Source organism: Dipodascopsis tothii (assembly GCF_038497935.1).
Source record: "Dipodascopsis tothii strain CBS 759.85 unplaced genomic scaffold V1510scaffold_11, whole genome shotgun sequence".
In the NCBI taxonomy this organism is placed as follows: domain Eukaryota; kingdom Fungi; phylum Ascomycota; class Lipomycetes; order Lipomycetales; family Lipomycetaceae; genus Neoaidaea; species Neoaidaea tothii.
The window spans coordinates 92305-106409 of record NW_027117995.1 but is presented as its reverse complement, the minus strand read 5'-3'; the positions used below and the strand labels follow the sequence as shown (position 1 = coordinate 106409).

Genomic DNA, 14105 nt, shown 5'->3' with positions numbered 1-14105 from the left:
AAAAAAAAAAGGGAAGAGAACGGCTAGAAAAAGGACGGCGACGAGGGCTGCGATTTAGATAGAAAAGAAGGAGCGTATACATAGGACGGGTGGACGTGAAGAAGCAGCACAGATTAGGCCTGGCTGCATTGGTACTGCCATTCGCTAGTTAAATTTGGCAAACGCTAGCGCTTATTTGGACTAAAGCTGTGGCGCTGCAGGTAAAAACGCCGAGTGTATAAACAAGGTATTGTGGCTGGTGTGTGCGACATGCCTATTTGGGAGTGGTGGCGTCCTAGTGTGCATGTGGGCGGCCTCGCCGTCGCCTTGTCCGCCCTAGCCCAGCGCGCACGCGAAGGTACCGCCGCCGCCCGCGCCGCGCGCTGGGCCGTGGCTGCGCCGGCTGCCTGCTTTTTGCCGTCGTCCGGACGGCGGACGGGCGGCGATTGCCGCGGCCTGTCACCACACGTGTCATCCGCGGCTAGCGGGCTGTCTGGCGAGCATACCGATAGGCATGCACAGTGCTGCACCAAATGCTGCAGCAGTGGCGTTGCGCGGCAGACGCGGCAGAGCTGGCGGCACGCGGCAGCACGTCGGTGCGATCCTAGCGCCTGGCTCGCGGTACAGCTAGCTGGCCGTCGTGAGCGGTGCAGCACCTTGGCGCGTCGTACGCCCGGATGTCCGTACCATATACCAATGTGGCTTGCCAGTAGCACTGCTACCAGGGGACGCACCGCCACGGAGGGTGGGTCTAGCAACCGCACCGGTGGTACCCGCTACGGCCGCGTTTGTGACCGCCGCGGCTCACGTCCACACGCGCCTGGTCCCCTGCGGCACGCTGTGTTCCCGACTCTGGCGGCCCCGGTTCAGGGGTCCAGCGACGCTGGCGCTCGCGCCGTAGCAGCCGACGGCCTCTGGCCTGCGCATGTGTCCGTGCTGGCGGGGCGGTCGTTTGCCACATTGATGCCGCGCCCGCCTGCCCGACCACCAGCCCGATCGATCGACACTTCAGGCGCACAGAAAGCAGACGGGTTCAGCCGCGCGCTTCAGCGGCTGCAGCTGCTCAACCGCTTTGGGTAGACGCAGTGCTTCCTACGCACGCCATGTAGTGTCTCTACTGTTGCTCCTCCAGCGAGCGCTGCTGCCGACTTGCAAGACGAGCAGGCCGAGCGAGCACACACGAACGAGCCAGCTCACGGTCGCTGGCAGTAGGAGGCGGCCGACCGATCGTGGTTGATTGCCGCCGCTATGGCAATGCTACGGCAATTGTGTCCGAAAAATGGTATCTAGGTTATCTAACAAAGCTAAATGTTCCGATCAGGCACAACGAGCACCAAAGAGGGAAGCAGCAAAAAAGAAGCTTACACTAGGATACTAAGCCTAGAAATCTTCCCCACTAGGGATCGAACCTAGAATCTCCCGCTTCGTAGGCGGACGCCTTGCCATTGGGCCATGAGGAACAGCTCTGGAAGAGTACCTTCATACGTTCATTATATGGCCTGGTCGGCTCGGCTACTCTCACGTGCAGACGCTCTTTGTACCCCTCATATCACGTGATGGCGGCGGTTGTCATCCCCGGACCCGTCTCTTTCGTGCGCCATCCGACATGACGACCGACCGACGAGCGCTGGTGGCTGCGGCCAGGGCCTCGCAGTCCGCTGCCGGCAGCGCCGTGCTGTCGCCGGACGTGTGCGCGCGCGTGGTCGCTGCGGCGGCCGGATCGCGCGCGTGCCGTCCGGACCTTCTCGGCAATGCGCGCACCGGTCATGACCGCCCCTGTTCCGCTGCAGAGACACCGACAGAGAAAGCGACCGTGTCAGAGACTAGCAAGGAGCCCCGGATAAATGGAACCGCGCGCACGGCCGGATCGGGCGCGTCGTCGGCGACGCCGGCAGGCAATCCGGCTCACGTTGCTGTTCGCGTCAGTGCCGGCTTGGAGCCCGCGTCGTGGGTCGTGCTGCCTGCGAGTGTGGACGACAAAGTGCCTGAGGGCACCATCGACCTGCCTGGAATCAGCTTGGACGCGGCCGGGCCCGGCGCGGCGGCCGTCGTGGCGGCGAAGGCTCTCCCGTTGACGCACGTCGTGCTGGCCTGTTCAGCCGAAGAATACGACCAGCTGCGACCGCTGTCCCGGGCCGATCTGATCGCCCGACTGCCCGAGGTGCTACACGAGCGGGATCTGGTCGCCGACACGGGCTGTGTGCAATTGTGCGAGCCCTTTGCGCAGGGCTTGGTGACGGCCAAAACCCGCCTGACGTTTGTTCGCGCCGATTCGCCCCCTCCGGCCGCCGCAGCTGGCTCAGAGACCGAGTCCGAAGACGACGACCGGATCCTGAACTTTCTGGCGCCGGACGCACACAACATGCCCGGTCTGTCGCTGCTGGCGTCGCGTTCGGCCGTCAAACTGTCGGCGTGTCCGTTGGACCGGCCGGTGCCGGTGGCTGCGCTGGCGCCGCCGCCGGCGGGTAACGACGATGGCTACACACGCGCGTACGTCGACGTCGACGTGTTTGGCCGCTTGGGCTGCTTTTCCGGAGACTGGGTCTCTGTGGAGGGCGTCGCGTCGCGGCCGCTGCGGCTGTATTCGCTGCCGCGACCGCACCGGCTTAGCCGCACAACGCTCTACCTGCCGCCGGTGACCTTCCACAACCTCGGCAGCCCAGAGACCGTGGCCGTGAGGGCTCTGGCGAGCGACGCAGGCGCGCCGGCGGTTGCGACCGCGCGCGAGGTGACGATTGCCCGGCTGGCGTCGCCGCTGTCGACAGATCGCAGCCTGCAACAGGCCTCGCTGGCGGCTCTGCGGACGCACCTGGAGCGGGCGCGGCGCGTGCTGCGCACAGGCGACCTGGTTGCCGTGCCGATCGACGAGATCCTGGCGCGCACGCTGTACGCCGGCGCCGGGGTCCAAGAGGACAACAGCCGGCTGCTAGAGGCGGCCAAGCCGACGGCCGTGATCTGGTTCCAAGTCACGGACATCACCGGCAGCGGCGACGCCGGCGAGAGCCTGGTCGTGGACCCGTCGCAGACGCGCGTGACACAGAGCGGCGCCGTGCAGGGCCGGCTGCCGGCGGCGTCTTCGCGGTGGCCGGAATACTACGGCGTGCGGCTATATGCGTCGGCCGGAAGCCACCGCACACGGCTGCTCCAGCTTGTCAACGCATCGCTGACGGCCGGCGCCCACGGGCTGCCGACGACGGTGCTGCTGCACTCGGCCAAGCGCGGCACCGGCAAGGCGGCGACCGTGTACTCGGTCGGGGCCGAGACCGGCGCGCACGTGTTCGAGATCGAGTGCTACGAAATCCTGGGCGAGACCGACACCAAGACGCTGGGCGTGCTGGCCGCTCGCCTGGCGCGGGCGGCCGAGTGCGCGCCGTGCGTGGCGCTGCTGCGCCATGTGGACGCGATCGCTCGCAAGACCGAGAACGACACCGGGGCCGGGTCGGCCAAGCTTGTGGCCGTTCTGGACGACTTTCTGCGGCGGGCACCGGGCCTGGTACTCGCCGCCACGACGGCAGACGTGGACGCCATGGCCGACACGGTCCGGGGCAAGTTTGCGTTCGAGCTGGACGTGGCCGTGCCGACCGAAGACGAGCGCGCGGGCATTCTGCGCACGCTGACGGGCGCCGGCAGCGAGCTGATGCGGCCCGGGGGCGCGCGGTCGGTCGCGGCCGCGGCCCAGACCGGTCCGGCGCTGTTTGCTGGCTTTGCGCTGGGCGCGCGGGTCGCATTGCCGTCGCTGGCGATGCAGTCGGCGGGCCTGGTCCCGGCCGACCTGGTGTCGGTCATGAAGGCGGCGAGCGCGTGCGCGGTCGAGCGTGTGCGCGGCCTGGCCGAGGCTGCCGGCGGCGAGCTGGCCGACGCGATCGCTGCCGGCGGCGGCTACGTGCGGGTCGAGACGGCGGACTTCACGGCCGCCCTGGCCGGCGCGCGGACAAACTACGCCGAGGCCATAGGTCTGCCACGCATCCCCAACGTGCAGTGGGAAGACGTCGGCGGCATGGGCGACATCAAGCGTGAGATTCTCGACACGATCGAGCTGCCGCTTAAGTTCCCCGAGCTGTTTGCGGGCAACGTCAAGAAGCGGAGCGGCATCCTGTTCTACGGCCCGCCCGGGACCGGCAAAACGCTGCTGGCCAAGGCCATCGCGACCACGTTCTCACTCAACTTCTTCTCGGTCAAGGGCCCGGAGCTGCTCAACATGTACATTGGCGAGTCCGAGGCAAACGTGCGCAAGGTGTTCCAGCGGGCGCGCGACGCCCGCCCGTGCGTTGTCTTCTTCGACGAGCTCGACTCGGTCGCGCCCAAACGCGGCAACCAGGGCGACTCGGGCGGCGTCATGGACCGCATTGTGTCGCAGCTGCTGGCCGAGCTCGATGGCATGAGCTCGGCCGAGGGCTCGGGCGTGTTTGTGATCGGAGCCACCAACCGGCCAGACCTGCTGGACGGCGCGCTGCTGCGGCCGGGCCGCTTCGACAAGATGCTGTACCTGGGCGTGTCGGACACGCACGCCAAGCAGCAGACCATTCTGGAGGCGCTGACGAAGAAGTACGCGGAGACAAAGACCGTGCTGACGCAGATCCAAACTGGCGCCCGACCTCTCGCTGCCGGACGTGGCCGCGTCGTGTCCGTTCACGTACACGGGCGCGGACTTTTACGCGCTGTGTGCAGACGCCACGCTGAACGCCATGTCGCGGCTGGCCGCCAGCGTCGACGAGCGCGTGGCCGCCTACGATCCGCCGGTGACGACCCGGTGGTGGTTCGAGAACGTGGCGACCGCCGCAGACACGGACGTCGTGCTCACGGCGGCCGACTTTGCCAAGGCGCGCGCGGAGCTGGTGTCGTCAGTCTCGGCGGACGAGCTGGCGCATTACCAGCGGGTCCGCGAGAACTTTGAGGGCGGCCGGCAGCCAGAGCCTCTACCGGAGCCTGCGCCGGAGCCTGCGCCGGAGCCTGCGCCGGAGCCTGCGCCGGAGCCTGCGCCTGTGCCGCCGCGGCCGCCGGCGACAAACGGGCACCGCCGCAAGAACAAGGGCAAAGGCAAGGCGGTCGACTGAGGCGGCTAGATGCGGGTATGTGCGGCTATATGCGGCTATATGCGGCTATATGCGGCTGAATGACGAGCGTCTGGCGGCTACGTGCGGCTATATGCGGCTACATGACGAGCCTCTGGCGGCTACGTGCGGCTATATGCAGCTACATGACGAGCCTCTGGCGGCTACGTGCGGCTATATGCAGCTACATGCCGAGCCTCTGGCGGCTACATGCGGCTATATGGTCTGCCGGTAGCCAGCCACCGACAAAGCCGCGCCCAGCGCGAGCCGGCCTCCACGGAGGCCTGTCGGCGCTCCCCGCTGCACCGCCGCACGCCCCGCTGCACCGCCCGCGTCCCGTCGCTTGATCTGTGCGACCGCGCGTCTGACTGCTGCGGCTGATGCGGCCGCGTAGCCACCGCACAGCCACGCCCCGCCTGCACTCCTGACCTTGGCACTCGCGGCTGGGACACGGAGATGGCGCTAGCATCCGATGACGCGCCAGTAGACTTTAGACTATAATGGAAGGCACATTTCCCCTTAGAGTTTAACACACGGTTTGTTCGTGTGCCTGCTGCCAAGCCCGGCATGGCGCCTTACGTTTACTCGTTACGCTGCGCCCGCTTCCTGGCGGTGTGGATATAGCAGGGCCGTGTCCTGTGTGGACGCTCGTGGCCATCGTCAGAAAGGTTGGCGGACGCAGCCGACGGCGTTGACAGAAGATGCAGCTCAAGATCCACCGGAAGAAGGACAAGAACCAGGCAGAGACGGTGGTGCCGGCGCTGCGGATCGAATCGGACGACGGGCAGGTGTCCGTGGCCCGCGCCGAGACCGCGTCGACACTGGCCGGCCGGCCGGCGGACGCGGACCGCTGGTCGGACGTGGTGGCGCCGGTGCCGGCGCTGGCCGCGGCGGACGAGGCCGAGCCGCGGCGGCGGCGGCACCGGCTGAGCATGGCCGTCAAGGAGCACATGCACCGGCCGCAGTCGTGGAAGCCCAAGCCCGAGACGTCGGTGCACGTGCCGGAGGACCTGCCGGACGTCGGGCAGCTGACGATCGACGGCAGCGGCGAGCGCTCGGCGGAGGCGGACCACGAGGAGAAATGGGAGGCGCGGGCGCTGCTGTTTGCCTCGCAGGAGGCCCAGGTGGCCGGCGAGTCGGTGGCCGGCGCGCGGCGGTCGTTCGCGCGGCGGTCGGTGAGCGCGGGCAGCGTGCGGACGGCGTCGAGCGCGGGGTCCGAGCCGGACGAGACGGCGGCGACGGAGGTGTCGGTGGCTGAGGCGCCTGTGGCGGAGCCGTCCGCCGCCGCCGACGAGGACATCCACCGGGCCATCGAGCTGCACGAGCAGGGCGGTAAGGCGGCGCGCGGGCGCGCTGACGGCAGACTACACGCGCGCGACCGAGCTCTTTGGCCGACTGGCCGACCCCGCCGGCGACAACAACCCGCTCGCGCAGGTGCTGTACGGGCTGGCGCTGCGCCACGGCTGGGGCGTCGAGCCGTCGCCGGACCGCGCCATCACGTATCTGCGGCTGGCTGCGTCCAACTCGGCCCTGATCGAGGAGCAGACCCGGCTCGCGCGGCAGGCCATGAAGGACCCGCGGCAGCGCCGCGCGGCCGGCGCCAAGGGCGAGCTCGTGCTGGCCATCTTCGAGCTCGGCAACTGCTTCCGCTTCGGCTGGGGCGTCGACCGCGACCCGGTCGCGGCCAAGCACTACTACGAGACGGCCGCGCACCTCGGCGACCCCGACGCCATGACCGAGGTCGCCTGGTGCCTGCTCGAGGGCTTTGGCTGCAAGAAGGACAAGTTCCGTGCGGCCCAGTTCTACCGGATGGCCGAGAAGGCCGGCAAGGTCGAGGTCGGCCAGTCCTGGATCTGGAAGGAGAAGTACGACCCGCGGCCGGACGCAGGCGCCACCGGCGGCAAGACCGGCGGCAGGCTGTTCAAACGTCGCAAGTAGGAATGCATTCTGGGCCCAGCGCCCGTATATACAAGCTGGATGCGCCGGCTAGCGCTCGGCGGGCGCGGCTGCCGTGCCCGCAGCGGCCTCGGCTGCCCGCCGCTCGGCCGCCTCCTTCTTCTTGAGGAGAATCAGGTCGGGCCCGTAGATCTCCTCGAGCGTCTTCTTGCGCCGCTCCTCCGTGCGCGCCTTGCGGGCCTTGGCCTCCTCGAGGTTCATGGCGCGCCGCGCCAGCCGGTTGTGCCGCATGCACTGGTTGACGGCCTCCTTGATGTGGTTGCAGCCGTAGAGCCGCTCGGAGAAGGGCAGCTGGTGGCACTCCTCGAGCTCGAGCATGAGGTCGTAGCAGTCTGCGGTCAGCGGAGCCCGCGGCGGCCGCGGCCGAGCCAGCGTGTTCGGGCCGGCGCCCGCACTTACCTCGCAGCTTCGGCAGTTCCTTGCGTTCGGCCATTGTGTGTCGAAAAACTTCACGTCGGCGATTTCGTGAAGACAGGTTAGGGCGGGTCACGTGTGCGCCGCACGTCTACGCTGGTTGCGCCGCGAAAATCCTCACGCCGAACAAAATGGACAAGCAGCCGGCCGAGAGCAAGCAGCAGTCAGGTACGCGGGCGCGGGGGCAAGCTGACGCAGAACTGCAAGCGCAGTACAACACATTCAAGAGCACGCTGCAGCAGCTCGCCCAGAAGATCGGCGAGCTCGAGGGCGACTGCGACGAGCACAGGTACGCTGGGCCGCGCCGGATCTGACGCAGACTCGTGCTGGAGACGCTCAAGCCGCTGGACCCGGAGCGCAAGTGCTTCCGCATGATTGGCGGCGTGCTGGTGGAGCGCACGGTGAAGGACGTTGTGCCGGCGCTCGAGACCAACGCCAAGGGAGTACGTGCGAGCGCGGTCGCGCTGACAGCAGGTCCAGACGGTGCTCGACCAGTTCATGGCCGACTACAAGAAGACTGAGGACGCCATGAAGAAGTGGCAGAAGGAGAACAAGGTGCAGATCGTGCAGCAGTAGCTGGCGGCGTGCGGGTGAGCGTGCGGCGGCGACGCTGGCGGGGCGGGTGCCTGGGCAGGCGCGGTAGGGGGGGCACTGCGGCCACGGGCGCGGGGCGGCGGCGCCTGCGTGGGGAGACGGCGGCTATATGCGGCTATATGCGGCTATATGGCCTGCCGCCGGCCCCGCAGGCCGGCATGCAGCCGCACGCCCGCACCGGCGCGCGGCCATATAGCCGCATATAGCCGCACGCAGCCGCACCGGCGCGCGGCCATATAGCCGCGCCGCCCAGGCCCCGCCCGGCAGCGCCCGCGGCACACCGCCGCAGCAGCACATGTATAGAGCAATATATTTTACATATCCAATGTTAGATTTCCTGAACGCCTGCTGAAAAGACTAAGTATACAAGCGGAGTGTCCGCGTCAGTTTGTCTCTGGTTCGTTCGCGTTGAAGACGCGCACGGCGCCAAAGCGCGCGTCGCGCTCAACCACGCCGACCTCGACCTCTTTTTCCAGCCCGGGGTTCGAGATGCCGTACTTGTTCCAGCGCACGATGGGCGCCTTGACGATGGTCTGCATGCTGGGGGCGCCGTCGACCTTGCGGTCGCGCTTCAGCCGGGCAATGAAGCCCTCCGGGTCGTTGAGCGCCTCCAGCTTGAGCTTCTGGAGCGTGGCCACGTCTTCCGTCGCCGTCTTCTGCTGCGACTTGAGGATCTCGAGCGTCGACGACAGCGCGATGTAGTCCGCGTTGGTCTTGAGGTCGATGGCGACCGTGGGCACGCCCGGGTTGGGCTCCGTGGACGCCTGCTCGGACTGCTGGCGGTCCTTGGACCGCGTCGTCACGGGCGTGATCGGCGGCAGGTTGGCCTGCGCGAGCCGCCGCGACAGCGACAGCTGCCGCGCGGCGGACCCGCTCATCTTGGGCGTGCTGCCGAACTCGGGGATCGAATCGTAGTAACTGGCGGACCCGGCCGACGTGCTGTTGCTGCGGGCCTTGGCCGGCGCGTCGTCCGGCCGGGTGTCGTCCGCGCGGCGCGGCGTCGACTTGGGCGACAGCGACCGGCTCGAGCTGCGGTCCTCGGGCGCGTCCGGCGCGGGCGCCGGGCCGGCCTCGCTGGTCTCCTCGACGGCGTCCAGCGAGCGCTTCATGGTGTGGTGAGAGTGGTGATGTTTGTTCCGCTTGGTTCTACGGGGCATCACGTGGAGCGCCGATCGTCACGTGCTAGTCACTGTCTAGTCACGTGCTCCCGCCGCACGCCGTGCGGCGCGTTCGCGCCGCGTCCTGTTCGGGTTAGGAGTGGTTCACATTACATACATGAGAAGAGTTGGCCCGGGGGCTCCGATACAAGCATAGTACAATCCCAAAAAGCGAACAGGACCCAATATGAAGTTCAAGATATGGTACAGTTTTCGCCGGGCGCCGGCCGCGCGGATAGTTCACTCGCAGTCGCGAGGAGCGCACGCGCTCACGCGCAGCCTCGGGCGCTACTCGGCGGCCTCCTTGTCGGTGTACATGAAGTCAAAGTCGGCGTCGGTCTCCCAGCCCGGGGCCTGGGCCATGTCCATGCCGGCCCAGATCGTCGGGTTGAGCGGGTTGACCTCCATGGTCTGCATGAGCGTGCTCCAGTCCTGCAGGTTGGGCGGCGACTGGACGCTGTCGATGGGCAGCAGCGGCGTGAGCCCGGTGCCGCCGGAGAGCTTGTAGACGTCCTGGACGGGCGAGGGCATGTCGCCGAGGAGCATGGCCTGGCTGCGGTCGTACTCGCCGGCGGCGGGGCCGGTCTGGGGCGTGCCGGCGGCGTCGGACGACAGCTGGGGCGTGACGTTGCTGTAGAGCTTGTGCACCCACGAGTCGGACGACGACGTCGACGTCGGCGTCGGCGTCGACAGCGGGCCGCCCATGCCCGGCGCGGCGGCCGGCGCGGGGCCGGCCGAGGCCGGCGCGGCCGTCGCCGCCGCGCCGGACGGCTGCGCGGGCGCCTCGGTCTGCAGCCGCTGCAGCCGCTGCTGCTGGTCGGCCATCTGCCGCCGCAGGCCCACGCGGAACTGGTACAGCGTCTCGTTGAAGTCGTGCTCGTTGGTCTGGATCAGCGTCAGCGAGTTGGACTGCGTCTCGTTGTACTGGCCGCGCTCGAGCGTCTCGCGCACGACGACCTGCGAGTCCGGCGTCGACTGGTGGATGTCCACCGTGATCGTCGGGCCGTCCACGTGCGGCCGCTCGTGCGGCGGGTTGCGCTCGGCGCTCGCCTGCCGCTTGCGCTCCTCCGGCGTCATCTTCTCGAGCTCCATGTACCGGTCCAGCAGGCCGCTGATCAGGCTCTGCTTCTTGGCGCGCATGTAGTCGAAGCCGCCGCGGCGCATGCGCACGTCGGACGAGTTCTCGATCGCCGCGCGCATGACCTCGCGCTGGAACGGCGAGACCTCGTCGAAGTTCGAGCTCAGCTCGACGGCCAGCATCACGCTCGCGTGGAAGAAGTGGCCGGTGAACATGCCGTCGAGGTACCAGATGAACATCTGGCAGACCTCGTGGGCCTCGGTCGCGTTGTAGAACCAGCTCTGCCGCCGCAGCATCTGCAGCGACGCGTCCAGGCACTCCTCCTTGCTGCGCCGGAACTTGCTGTGCACGCGCACGCGCGCCGCGTACGGCCGGTGCAGGATGATGAGCGCCTTGCGGTAGTGCATGTCGAGCAGCATGCGCTGCATGACGATGTACGGCGGGTCCGACGGGTGCGAGTTCTCGGGCGAGATCTTGAGGTACTCCGGGAACGCCGCGAAGATCGAGCGCAGCTCGGCGTCGTGCGTCAGGATCGTGTCGTAGCTCGGCCGCGGCCGCAGCAGGAACGTGCCCGACACGATCTGGCACACCGCGTGCGAGATCTTGGAGATGCAGATCAGGAACGTGCTGTCGGTCTCGGACTCCCACTGCCGCGCCGCGGTCACCGCGCCCGACTCCATGTCCAGGTCGCTGTCGTTGAGGTTGGCCGGCGTGCGCACGTCGTGCTCGCCCACGCGCAGCGTCAGCGGCAGGCCCTCGCTGATCGACAGCAGCCCGTCCAGCACGACGATCTGGTGCCACAGGTTGCGCCGGATCTCGGCCTCGCTCTGCGGGATGCTGAACCACTTGGGGTCGCGGTGCAGGCCCATGGACTGCGCGATCCGGATCAGCAGCCCGACCGAGATCCACGTCCGGGTGGGCGCGAACCGCTCGATCGAGCACCGCGTGTCCGACAGCAGCAGCAGGATCAGCGTCCGGATGATCGTGATGCTGCCCTTCATCATGAAGTGGCCCTCGACCAGGCACGCCTCGATCGCCTGCTGCCACTCGGTCCACACGTCCATCTCGTGGCCGGCGTAGTACGACGGGACCTGGTCGAACGGCAGCGACTGCAGCGCGGTCGTGAGGATCCCGAGCAGCATGCCGATCCACACGATGTCCGTCCCGGGCGGGTTGTTCCAGAACGACTCGTACTCGTGCTGGAACGACGGCTTGTGGATGATGTGGAAGATCGGGTCGAAGACGTCAAAGTGGCGGTACACGAGCGTGTCGCACACGTCGCGCGGCGGCAGCCGGTCGAGGATCGCGTTGCGGTCGAGCCGCTGGTCGACCCAGTACGGGAACCCGCTCTGGGCCCGGACCTCGTCCTCGCACGAGCCCTGGGGCCCGCCGCCGCACGCCGCCGGCTCGGGCAGCTCGTGGTGGCCGTAGTTGGCGATGTAGTGCTCGCGGCCGCGCTCAAACAGGTTCTTGAACTCGCTGATCTCGTTCAGGAGCGCGACCCAGTGCGTCTCGCCATGGTAGAGCGCCTTGCCCTTGGGGTCGAGCTTCATCATGCCGAGCGACTCGCGCACGGCGTCGACGTCGGGCGCGAGCTCGAGCACGACCTGCTCCTCCTCGGCCGCGGCCGCACAGGCGTCGCCGTAGCTCTCGGACCGGCCGGAGCCGGCGTCGGCGTCGGCGCGCAGCGCGGCGCCGCTGATGTCGATCTTGCGCCGCGGCTCGGACGTGCGGCTCGTCGGCGTCGAGTCCTCCGTGTTGGACTGCGACTCGCGCTCGGACTGCGGGCTGTCGGACGTGTCGCTGGGGCCGTTCATGAGCCCCAGCACCAGGTTCTCGAGCTTGTCGAGCCGGTTGCGCAGCTCGGCCCCGGACGGCCGCTTGCCGGACGCAAACGCGCCGTGGCCGAGCTGGCTCAGCGTCTGGTTGATGGCTGCGGTCGAGTTGTTGCCGACGAGGTAGACGCAGCCGCCCTCCTCGCCGCGCTTGATGCAGTTTTCGCACGGATGCCCGCGGTTGCACTTGAGCTTGCGCTGCCGGCAGAAGTTACAGCTCAGCGGGACGCGCTTGCGCTTGCGGATCGTCTTCTGCTCGCTCGAGGCGTTGGGTGCGTTCATGCTGAGCACGGGCGACGTGCTGGCGCCGGCTGACGGCGACCGCCGGTTGGACATGTTGCGGTCTGGCATGGGGGTAAAAGCGGGCGCTGGCGGTCAATAGGGTCGGGGCGTGCGGCTGCGCGGCCGGGCAATGGCACGGCGCCCGCGGCCGCAGGCGCCTTCGGCGGCCGGCACGCGGCGCAGCGGCGGGGAGACGTACCGAACGTATCTTGGGTGGGGAAGGTCGTTTCGCCGCGGCTGGGCCGGACTGATTTGCGTTCGTCGGGCCAACGCTGGCGCTCGCGGAGTCCTGGCGGTCAGCAGTGTGCCAGGCGGGCCCGTCTGGACCACGCCGCGCAGTGCGGGGGGCGCACGGCCGGCGGCTGGCCAGCGGGGGGGGCCGGCCGGCGGCGGCGGCCCAGCGGGCGGCAGCGCGGCGGCGGCATTCACGCACCTTTCTCCGGGGAAACGGGCGGCGCGGCGGGACGGGAGTAAACGGACGAGGGGGCACGTCGCACAGGGCCACGCGGTCTGGTCCACACAGGCAGGATCTGGGGCCGGCAGGTGTGTCGGGAGATGGACGCCGTCGGCGGGAACGAAGGTAGTGGAGACGGCGGTGGGCCGGGTAACTCTATTGTCGCATTGTTTTCGGCCGGAGCCGTCGCGACTACGGGCGATCGGCGGGCGCCGCACGCCGGTCCCAAGTGGGCGGGCGCGACCCGCGCGGCTGGCCGCCAGACCCAGCAGCCCGGTCGCGGAGGGGTACCCAGCAGACGTGCGGCGCGGCCGCGCGGTAGCCGCACGGGCCCGCACCGCCACGCCGCCTCGCGGCCGACGCGCTAACGGCGCGGCTGCTAGCACGCCGCTACCCGCACGCGGCCGCGGCCGCGTGGCCTGCGATCGGCGGCTGCGCAACGGTGGCAAAGCCAGGGGTGCAGCGGCGCAAGTCGCGCGCGGCCGGCCGGCTGCGGCACAGGCCGCGCGCAGTGCGGCACCGCAGCCGCGCGCGCGCACGGCTACGCACCGTGGAAGCGTGCAGAACCTGGGCCAGCGAACACGTAGCCGGACGGGGGATGGGGGCATTTGATGAGTCAGAGGCGGAGCGCACACGCCGTAGCCGCATCGGGCGAGCTACAGGCCCATGTCTGGGAACGCCGGGCCCAGTCGCTGCGACGGTGATCGCGCCGGCGCGCTAGCGGACAGCCGGGCGGAGTTAAGCCTACCGGTAGACGGTTCGCGCATGCAACGGCAGACAGCCGGGTAAACCAGCCGCACGTCGTGCGGCGGTCGCGCCGCGGGCACGCGTCGCACGCCCGTGCTGCCGCCGGCAGGGTCGCGGCCGCGCCGGCAGGGTCGCGGCCGCGCCGGCACGATCGCGGCCGTGCCGGCCGGACACGCCGCGCGGGTGCGGCGTCGGAGCCCGGCGTGGCGGCAGAAATTGCTCGCGCGCAGCCGGCGCTGCGCCCTGCCTAAATGGACGACTCAGTCGGCCACCTGTCCGTTTGTTATCAGGACGCGTGTCCGCGGCTTTATCAGCAACGATCGTTTAGGAGAGATTGTTTGGGTAGATTAGTCCACGACAGTCCGTGCATGGGTACCATCGGAGCTTGTTGCGCCGACTCTATTATTCAGCGGGTACCACTCAAGTGTACTGCGGGTACCATGGCGCCCACACGGGTATGACCACGGCTATCGACGGCGTCCGTGCTCCATTGTCGTTGCTTGGCAGCACCCCGCCGCACACTACAGCCGTCGGCAGCGGCCGTGACGACACCGCGCG

The 14105-nt window shown here is 68.6% G+C and overlaps 7 protein-coding genes and 1 non-coding gene across 8 annotated transcripts; 4 read left to right on the top strand and 4 right to left on the bottom strand.

Annotated features, from left to right (window-relative positions):
• The first annotated feature begins 82 nt into the window (after positions 1-82).
• On the top strand, positions 83-1322 carry V1510DRAFT_106558 (uncharacterized protein). Its single transcript, XM_066930221.1, has one exon. It carries the CDS (start codon positions 250-252, stop codon positions 1057-1059), a length of 810 nt encoding a protein of 269 aa, XP_066789501.1. The 5' UTR covers positions 83-249; the 3' UTR covers positions 1060-1322.
• Positions 1323-1367: 45 nt separating this feature from the next.
• Positions 1368-1439, bottom strand: V1510DRAFT_t99. The gene has a single exon. It is a non-coding gene; the product is annotated as a tRNA-Arg (tRNA).
• Positions 1440-3637: 2198 nt separating this feature from the next.
• Positions 3638-5209, top strand: V1510DRAFT_415251 (peroxisomal assembly protein). Its single transcript, XM_066933561.1, has 2 exons — positions 3638-4524; positions 4556-5209. The coding sequence occupies exons 1-2, from the start codon at positions 3722-3724 to the stop codon at positions 5031-5033; spliced, it is 1281 nt and encodes a 426-aa protein (XP_066789500.1). The 5' UTR covers positions 3638-3721; the 3' UTR covers positions 5034-5209.
• Positions 5210-5980: 771 nt separating this feature from the next.
• Positions 5981-6968, top strand: V1510DRAFT_363916 (uncharacterized protein; the record flags this gene model as incomplete). Its single annotated transcript, XM_066931161.1, has 2 exons — positions 5981-6362; positions 6394-6968. 2 exons carry the CDS (start codon positions 5981-5983, stop codon positions 6966-6968), a joined length of 957 nt encoding a protein of 318 aa, XP_066789499.1.
• V1510DRAFT_415246 (uncharacterized protein) lies at positions 6958-7496 on the bottom strand. The gene is made up of 2 exons (XM_066933560.1): positions 7386-7496; positions 6958-7318 (listed from the first exon to the last, which is right to left on the bottom strand). Exons 1-2 carry the CDS (start codon positions 7417-7419, stop codon positions 7017-7019), a joined length of 336 nt encoding a protein of 111 aa, XP_066789498.1. The 5' UTR covers positions 7420-7496; the 3' UTR covers positions 6958-7016.
• V1510DRAFT_415245 (Prefoldin beta-like protein) lies at positions 7464-8100 on the top strand. The gene is made up of 4 exons (XM_066933559.1): positions 7464-7568; positions 7599-7689; positions 7720-7843; positions 7875-8100. The coding sequence occupies exons 1-4, from the start codon at positions 7532-7534 to the stop codon at positions 7974-7976; spliced, it is 354 nt and encodes a 117-aa protein (XP_066789497.1). The 5' UTR covers positions 7464-7531; the 3' UTR covers positions 7977-8100.
• Positions 8101-8288: 188 nt separating this feature from the next.
• V1510DRAFT_415241 (uncharacterized protein) lies at positions 8289-9107 on the bottom strand. The gene has a single exon (XM_066933558.1). The coding sequence runs from the start codon at positions 9101-9103 to the stop codon at positions 8378-8380; it is 726 nt and encodes a 241-aa protein (XP_066789496.1). The 5' UTR covers positions 9104-9107; the 3' UTR covers positions 8289-8377.
• Positions 9108-9439: 332 nt separating this feature from the next.
• Positions 9440-12415, bottom strand: V1510DRAFT_402529 (fungal-specific transcription factor domain-containing protein; the record flags this gene model as incomplete). The annotated part of the gene is made up of 1 exon (XM_066932109.1): positions 9440-12415. The coding sequence occupies one exon, from the start codon at positions 12413-12415 to the stop codon at positions 9440-9442; it is 2976 nt and encodes a 991-aa protein (XP_066789495.1).
• Positions 12416-14105: the final 1690 nt, after the last annotated feature.

Excerpts from the sequence above, each read along its gene's own strand:
- V1510DRAFT_106558 (XM_066930221.1), top strand. The coding sequence starts at position 250 with ATGCCTATTTGGGAGTGGTGGCGTCCTAGTGTGCATGTGGGCGGCCTC.
- V1510DRAFT_415251 (XM_066933561.1), top strand. The coding sequence starts at position 3,722 with ATGCAGTCGGCGGGCCTGGTCCCGGCCGACCTGGTGTCGGTCATGAAG. Across the intron at positions 4,525-4,555 it reads CTGGAGGCGCTGACGAAGAA|ATCCAAACTGGCGCCCGACC; the intron begins GTACGCGGAGAC and ends GTGCTGACGCAG.
- V1510DRAFT_415246 (XM_066933560.1), bottom strand. The coding sequence starts at position 7,419 with ATGGCCGAACGCAAGGAACTGCCGAAGCTGCGAG. Across the intron at positions 7,319-7,385 it reads GGAACTGCCGAAGCTGCGAG|ACTGCTACGACCTCATGCTC; the intron begins GTAAGTGCGGGC and ends CGCTGACCGCAG.
- V1510DRAFT_415245 (XM_066933559.1), top strand. The coding sequence starts at position 7,532 with ATGGACAAGCAGCCGGCCGAGAGCAAGCAGCAGTCAG. Across the intron at positions 7,690-7,719 it reads GGCGACTGCGACGAGCACAG|ACTCGTGCTGGAGACGCTCA; the intron begins GTACGCTGGGCC and ends GATCTGACGCAG. Across the intron at positions 7,844-7,874 it reads TCGAGACCAACGCCAAGGGA|GTCCAGACGGTGCTCGACCA; the intron begins GTACGTGCGAGC and ends CGCTGACAGCAG.
- V1510DRAFT_415241 (XM_066933558.1), bottom strand. The coding sequence starts at position 9,103 with ATGAAGCGCTCGCTGGACGCCGTCGAGGAGACCAGCGAGGCCGGCCCG.